At 49.6% G+C, this 8,113-nt stretch overlaps 1 protein-coding gene across 1 annotated transcript in view; it reads right to left on the bottom strand.

Moving 5' to 3' along the window:
• LOC139256040 (alanine aminotransferase 2-like) overlaps nt 1–7,273 on the bottom strand; it is a 29,633-nt gene extending 22,360 nt beyond the window's left edge. The window contains exons 1-2 of the mRNA XM_070874116.1: nt 7,172–7,273; nt 6,206–6,314 (exon numbers count right to left, since the gene is read on the bottom strand). Coding sequence (XP_070730217.1) covers nt 6,206–6,314; nt 7,172–7,204 — 142 coding nt within the window. The 5' untranslated portion in view covers nt 7,205–7,273. The remainder of the gene's footprint in view (nt 1–6,205; nt 6,315–7,171) is intronic.
• Nucleotides 7,274–8,113: the final 840 nt, after the last annotated feature.

Below are 8,113 nucleotides of genomic sequence, written 5' to 3' on the forward strand. Positions count from 1 at the left end.
GAGCCACGTGAGAAGAAATTAGGGCAGGTGACCAACAGCTTGGTTAAAGAGGGAGGTTTTAAGGAGCATCTTATAAGAGGAGAGAGAGGTAGAGAGGCGGAGAGGTTTAGGGAGGGAGTTCCAGGGCTTGGGGCCCAGGCAGCTGAAGGCACGGCCACCAATGGTTGAGTGATTATAATCGGGGATGCTCAGGAGGGCAGAATTAGAGGAGTGCAGACATCTTGGGGGGTTGTGGGGCTGGAGGAGATTACAGAGATAGGGAGGGGCGAGGCCATGGAGGGATTTGTAAACAAGACTCCCTGGTGGCCCAGTGAGCCCAACTAAACATCGTGCAGAGCTCGCAGCGGCCCTCCCCTTTAACTGAAGGGCAGGGACGCTGACGTTATAAGCATCGCCCCCCCTGACTACTCACCTTCTACCCCTCAGCCGCCCCGACAGAAATAGGGAAGGTGTGCCCTGTTTGGGGCGAGGGCAATTTCGGCCCCAATGGCTTCGGTCTTCCCAATATTTAATTGGAGAAAATATCTGCTCATCCATGGATGTGGGACAAGCAGTCTGACAATTTAGAGACCGCGGAGGGGTGGAGAGAAGTGGGGGTGAGGTAGAGCTGGGTGTCTCAGAGTACATGTGGAAACTGACGCTGTGTTTCCGGATGATGTCACCGAGGGGCAGCATGTAGATGAGAAATAGGAGGGGGCCACGGACAGATCCTTGGGGGACACCAGAGGTAACGATGCGGGGACGGGGAGAGAAGCCGTTGCAGGTGATTCTCTGTCTACGATGAGATCGATAAGAATGGAACCAGGCGAGTGCAGTCCCACCCAGCTGGACGATGGTGGAGAGGTGTTGGAGGAGGATGGAGTGGTCAAAGGCTGCAGACAGGTCCAGGAGGACGAGGAGGGATAGTTTACCTTTGTCACAGTAACAAAGGATGTCATTTGTGACTTTGATGAGAGCCGTTTCGGTGCTGTGGCAGGGGGGGGGGGGGAACCAGATTGAAGGGATTCAAATGTGGAGTTCTGGGAAAGATGGACACGGATTTGGGAGGCGACAACACGTTCAAGGACTTTGGAGAGGAAAAGGAGGTTGGGGATGGGGCGGTAGCTTGCAAGCACAGTGGGGTCAAGGGTTGGTTTTTTGAGGAGAGGGGTGATGACGGAAGATTTGAAGGAGATGGGAACAGTACCTGAGGAGAAGGAACCGTTAACAATGTCGGCTAACATGGGGGCAAGGAAGGACACTTGGGTGCACAACAGTTTGGTGGGAATAGGGTGAAGGGAGCAGGAAATGGGTCTCATGGACAAGATGAGCATGAAGTGGTCATGAGGGGAGATCAGAGAAAAACTGGAGAAAGATGTGAGGTCAGGGCTAGGGCAGGAGGGATCCTCAGAGGAAGTTTAGCCCGGTGGGTTAGGGGAAGGAATTGAACTGGCAGAGGATGATGGTGTCAATCTTTGAGACAAAGAAGTCCATGAGCTCCTCACACTTATTGTCGGAGGTGAGGGTGGAGACAGGGGAGAGGGGTTTAAGAAGATGGATAGCAGTAGAGAATAGTAGCCGGGGTTTATCTTTGCATTCCAGAATGATCCTGGAATTGTGAGCAGTTTTGGCAGACGAGAGCAGGACCCAATAATGCTTTTCATGTGGTCCAGTCAGATCTGGCGGTGAATGGCTAAACCAGTTGTCCGCCACATCCGTTCAAATCTGCGTCTCTTGGACTTGAGGGAGCCAAGATCAGGGCCGTACTGGGGAAACGGCCAGCGAAATGGTTTTAACATGGACTAGGGCATCAAAGGTGGAGGTGAGGGTGTGGTTGAGCAGATTGGTGGCTGTAGAAATGTCGTGGTGAGTGGAGGGCCAAAGGCTGGACAGTTGGAAATTCATTAGTGCAGTTGTACTAGAGTTTGGAGAGAGTTTATTCCAGGGATGGATGTTGAAGGAAGTAGGGTTGGGTGGGGAAGGGGGACGTGGGTCGAGAGCGATGCAAAGAAATGGTCAGAGATGGTTTTATCTTTAATTAACACGGTTAGAAGAGCAAGGCCATGAGAGATTGCAAGGTCAAGGGGTGGCTGTGAATATGGGAGGAAGAGAGAGAAAAGAAAATGCAAGAGAATGAAGTAGAAATAGAAGTGAATGGCTCGTGTCCAAAGTGACAGCCATAAAGCACATGTAAATGGCCACAGAGAAATGATCAAGTTACAGAGGCCTGGATATGTAGCAATTATAGGGATACACATTTCCTGGTAGTAACAGGGAATAGGTTGGTGACATAGAAACATAGAAAATAGGTGCAGGAGCCGGCCATTCGGCCCTTCGAGCCTGCACCACCATTCAATAAGATCATGGCTGATCATGCAACTTCAGTACCCCACTCCTGCTTTCTCTCCATACCCCTTGATCCATTTAGCTGTAAGGGCCGTATCTAACTCCCTTTTGAATATACCTAACGAACTGGCCTCAACAACTTTCTGTGGTAGAGAATTCCACAGGTTCACCATTCTCTGGGTGAAGAAGTTTCTCCTCATCTCGGACATAGTCTTATCCTTAGACTATTTCCCCTGGTTCTGGACTTCGCCAACATCGGGAACATTCTTCCTGCATCTAACCCGTCAGAATTTTATATGTTTCTATGAGATCCCCTCTCAATTCTTCTAAATTCCTGTGAATATAAGCCTAGTCGATCAAGTCTTTCTTCATCTGTCAGTCCTGCCATCCCGGGAATCAGTCTGGTGTAGGTGTAAGGAGAATAGTAAGGAGTCCAGAGTTAAAGTCGGAGGTGCCGTGGAGGGCAAAAGTTGACATCAGCAGGAGCATCAACGAACTGTGGTGCAAGTTTGGAGACAGGAGTAGCAGGCGAGAGAAGTCCAGAAGCTCGTTGAAGGGTGGAAAATTGAAGGATTGCAGGTTATTGCCATGGTAATGAGAAGTGGTTTCCGTGCAGGAAGATGATGGCGAAGTTCCCGCGAAGTTGAAGATCACCGTAGATCAGAGGCAGCGGAGAAAATGTAAACCGCAGAAGCCAGTGACAACAAAGCAGAAAACCAGTCGAATGAGTCACCCAGCTCAGCAGAGAAACAGCCAGTGACGAAGATATTTTTTTATTTTAGCAGCAGATTTTTGACACATTAAATCAGTCTTACAGAATAGTCCAGTGTGGTCCAGTGTAGTCCAGTGCAGAAGTGTAGTCTTGATGCGTGAAGCCCAGGAATTCAGAACCCACGTTTGAGAAACAGACAGCAGGAATGGGGGGGGCGGGGGGGGGGGGGGGGCGTGGGGGTGATGACGGTTTAAAGCAGTAAATTTGTAGTTCAACATCATCATAGGCAGTCCCTCGAAATCGAGGAAGACTGGCTTCCACTCTAAAAGTGAGTTCTCAGGTGACTGAACAGTCCAATGTGGGAATTACAGTCTGTCACAGGTAGGACAGACAGTGGTTGAAGGAGAGGGTGGGTGGGGAGTCTGGTTTGCCGCACGCTCCTTCCGCTGCCTGCGCTTGATTTCTGCATGCTCTCGGCGACAAGACTCAAGGTGCTCAGCGCCCTCCCAGATGCTGTTCCTCCACTTAGGGCGGTCTTGGGCCAGGGATTCCCAGGTACCGGTGGGGATGTTGCACTTTATCAGGGAGGCTTTGAGGGTGTCCCTGTAACGTTTCCTCTGCCCACCTGGGGCTCGCTTGCCGTGTAGGAGTTCCGAGTAGAGCGCTTGCTTTGGGAGTCTCGTGTCGGGCACGCGGACGATGTGGCCCGCCCGGCGGAGCTGGTCGAGTGTAGTCAATGCCTCGATGCTGGGGATGTTGGCCTGAGCAAGAACATTGATGTTACTGTGCCTATCCTGCCAATGGATTGGCAGGATCTTGCGGAGGCAGCATTGGTGGTACTTCTCCAGTGTTTCGAGGTGCCTGCTGTATATAGTCCATATCTCTGAGCCATATAGGAGGGCGAGTATCGCTACTGCTCTGTAGACCATGAGCTTGGTGCCGGGTTTAAGGTCCTGGTCTTCAAACATTGTCTTCCTCGGGTGACCGAAGGCTGCACTGGCACATGGTGTTGGACCTCGTCGTCGATGTCTGCTCTTGTTGACAGTAGGCTCCTGAGGCATGGAAAATGGTCCAAGTTTTCCAAGGCTTCATCATGGATCTTGATAATTGGTGAGCAGTGTTGTGTGACGGGAGAAGGTTGGTAGAGGACCTTTGGCTTACGGATGTTTAGTGTAAGGCCCATATTCTCATATGCTTTGGTGAAGGTGATGATGATGGTTTGGAGTTCAACCTACGAGTGTGCACAAACGCAAGTGTAGTCTGCACACTGTAATTCAATGTCAGAGGATGGGACGAACTTGAATCTGGACTGGAGGCAACGGAGGTTGAACAATTTCTCATTTGTTCTGTGGATTAGCTCCGCTCCACCGGTGAGCTTATTGAGGGTGAGATGGAGCATTGCAGCAAGGAAGATCAAGAAGAGCATTGGTGCAATGACACAGCCTTGCTTGACCCCGGTCCGCACATGTACTGGGTCTGTGGTGGGTCTGTTGGTCAGGATCACAGCTTGCCTGTCATCATGATGCAGGCGGAGGATGGTGACAAACGTTTGGGGGGCCAGCCAAAGTTGAGAACACTCCATAATCCTTCATGGTCGACATTGTCGAAGGCCTTTGTGAGGTAAAATAAAGCCATATACAGAGGTTGGTGCTGCTCCCTGCATTTTTCTTGAATTTGTTGCGCGGTGAAGATCATGTCCATTGTGCCCCTTAGTGGGCGGAATCCGCACGGCAACTCTGGGAGGAGCTCTTCAGCCACAGGGAGAAGGCGATTGAGGAGGATTCTTGCGATGGCTTTCCCAGTGGCTGATAACAGGGAAACTCCTCTATAATCACCACAATCGGACTAGTCGCCTTTCTTGAAGATGGTCACGATTATGATGTCTCTGAAATCCCCTGGCAAGCTCTCCTCCTTCCAAACAAGAGAAATGCGCTAAAGAATCCATGCACGTCGTGGTTGTCGGCTAGTTGCTGGATCTCCTGCGCTTTATCCACCCACCATCTGTTCTTCAGATCGCGAGTTTTATGTTGGACCTTGGCCTTCAGATATCTATAGAGCTACTTTCTTGCACCTTTCTTGCTGTGTTGTGCAGTGTGATTGTTGAACCTTTGCTAACGAACAAACTAGTTCTTAATAGCAAGGTGTTACTATGAATTCTTAAGCAAAGAACCCATGAAGCAAATACATTACACTTACCTCTGTATCCAACCGGTGAGGAGGTACATAAGAACATAAGAAATAGGAGCAGGAGTAGGCCATACGCCCCCTTGAACGTGCTCCACTATTTAATACGATCATGGCTGATCTGATCATGGACTCAGGTCCACTTCCCCGCCCGCTCCCCATAACCCCTTATCGGTTAAGAAACTGTCTATTTCTGTCTTAAATTTATTCAATGTCCCGGCTTCCACAGCTCTCTGAGGCAGCGAATTCCACAGATTTACAACCCTCTGAGAGAAGAAATTTCTCCTCATCTCAGTTTTAAATGGGAGGCCCCTTATTCTAAGATGATGCCCTCTAGTTCTAGTCTCCCCCATCAGTGGAAACATCCTCTCTGCATCCACCTTGTTAAGCCCCCTCATAATCTTATACTTTGCGATAAGATCACCTCTCATTCTTCTGAACTCCAATGAGTAGAGGCCCAACCTACTCAACCTTTCCTCATAAGTCAACCCCCTCATCCCCGGAATCAACCGAGTGAACCTTCTCTGAACTGCCTCCAAAGCAAGTGTATCCTTTCGTAAATATGGAAACCAAAACTGCACGCAGTATTCCAGGTGTGGCCTCACCGATACCCTGTGTAACTGTAGCAAGACTTCCCTGCTTTTATACTCCACCCCCTTGGCAATAAAGGCCAAGATACCAATGGCCTTCCTGATCACTTGCTGTACCTGCATACTAACCTTTTGTGTTTCATGCACAAGTACCCCCAGGTCCCGCAGTACTGCGGCACTTTGCAATCTTTCTCCATTTAAATAATAACTTGCTCTTTGATTTTTTTCTGACAAAGTGCATGACCTCACACGTTCCCACATTAGACTCCAATCTGAGGTAGATTGTACAGACTCTGGGAAAGCAGTACTTTAGATAAATTTCTCTCGTCCCATTCTTTCTCCCTTTTAGTTAGCAGGGCACTGTGTTAAACCCGTGTTTCGAGACTGATCTTACCAATACTCTTGCCCCCACAGTTGTTTAAGATTCTCTCCGCTCTCTGCCTGGCGTCCTCAGGGACTGTGTGATCACAGAGAAGGTTTGGGTACGTACAGATCGCCACAACCTGTGAGACAGACGAATTGTTAGTGGACCAGCCAGGACAATAACAACCTTCATCGTCCCAAGGTGCTTCACCGGAGCAAGCGTCAGATAACAGTTTAACCGAGGAGATATTAGGGCAGGTGACCAAAGAAGTAGGTTTTAAGGAGTGTCTGTATATTCTATGCAACTAATTGGATGAAATTTCTGCTCATCCAGAACTGGATGTGGGACAAGCAGTCTGACAATTTAGAGACCGCGGAGGGGTGGAGAGAAGTGGGGGTGAGGTAGAGCTGGGTGTCTCAGCGTACATGTGGAAACTGACGCTGTGTTTCCAGATGATGTCGCCAAGGGGCAGCATGTAGATGAGAAATAGGAGGGGGCCACGGACAGATCCTTGGGGGACACCAGAGGTAACGATGCGGGGACGGGGAGAGAAGCCGTTGCAGGTGATTCTCTGTCTACGATTAGGTAGATAAGAATGGAACCAGGCGAGTGCAGTCCCACCCAGCTGGACGGTGGAGAGGTGTTGGAGGAGGGACAGGCAAGTTCCTAGCAGGTAAATCCATTTTAGCTTAAACTGCTGCTATCTCTGGGTGTGGTTAAGTCTGGATATTATGGTGCTCACGTCGTTGCTAGCTTGGCGCTGCAGTAGCCCGTGTACGCCAGACACAAACAGGTTCTGCAAACAGCACCCGACAGAACCGGGATGGAACAGGTTAGTGGTTCGTCAGTGATACCGCTGAATGAAGAGGTCTCCACGGTGATATAAACTCACGATGGAAAATATACCGAGCCAGTCAGGGACCGACCGTGCGCCGATATTCTCTCCGGGTTAGGTTCGACTCTCTGCCCCTTAAACAAGCAAAAAGCATAAGTTACCTGGCGGATGAAGGTGATGGGCTTCTGTCCCATGGCATGTGCATCTCCAATATTTGCCTTGATGACCTCAGAGAAGGGTTTGCTCGCACCCTGCGGAGAACATAAGATCATAAGAAATAGGAGCTGGAGGAGGCCATTTGGCCCCTCGAGCCTGCTCCGCCATTCAATAAGATCATGGCTGATCTTCGACCTCAATTCCACCTTCCTGCACTATCCCCATATCCCTTAATTCCCGTTGTTGCCAAATATTTATCGACCTCTGTCTTGAATATACTCAATGACTGAGCATCCACAGCTCTCCGGGTAGAGATTTCCAAAGATTCACAATACTTTGAGTGAAGCTATTTCTCCGTGACTCAGTGGGCAGCACTCTCGCCTCCAAGTCAGAATGCCATGGGTGCAAGTCCCACTCCGGGAACGAGCACAAAAATCTAGGCTGATACTCCAGTGTAGTGCTGAGGGAGTGCCGTCTTTCGGATCAGATGTTAGACCGAGCCCCGTCTGCCCTCTCAAGTGGGCGTAAAAGATCCCATGGCACTATTTCAAAGAAGAGCAGGGAAGTTATCCCCGATGTCCAGGCCAATATTTATCCCTCAATCAACATAACAAAAACAGATTATCTGGTTATTATCACATTGCTGTTTGTGGGAGCTTGCTGTGCGCAATTGGCTGCCGCGTTTCCCACATTACAACAGTGACTACACTTCAAATTGGCTGCAAAGTGCTTTGAGATGTCCAGTGGTCATGAAAGGCGCTATATAAATACAGGTCTTTCTTTCTTTTCATCTCAGCCCTAAACGGCTGACCCCTTATTCTGAGACTGTGACCCCCTGGTTCTAGACTCCCCAGCCAGGGGAAACATCCTCCCTGCATCTACCCTGTCAAGCCCTGTAAAAATTTTGTATGCTCATAGTTTAATATTCTTCTAAACTCTAGAGAATA

The sequence above is a fragment of the Pristiophorus japonicus genome, unplaced genomic scaffold (genome assembly GCF_044704955.1).
Source record: "Pristiophorus japonicus isolate sPriJap1 unplaced genomic scaffold, sPriJap1.hap1 HAP1_SCAFFOLD_683, whole genome shotgun sequence".
NCBI lineage: Eukaryota > Metazoa > Chordata > Chondrichthyes > Pristiophoridae > Pristiophorus > Pristiophorus japonicus.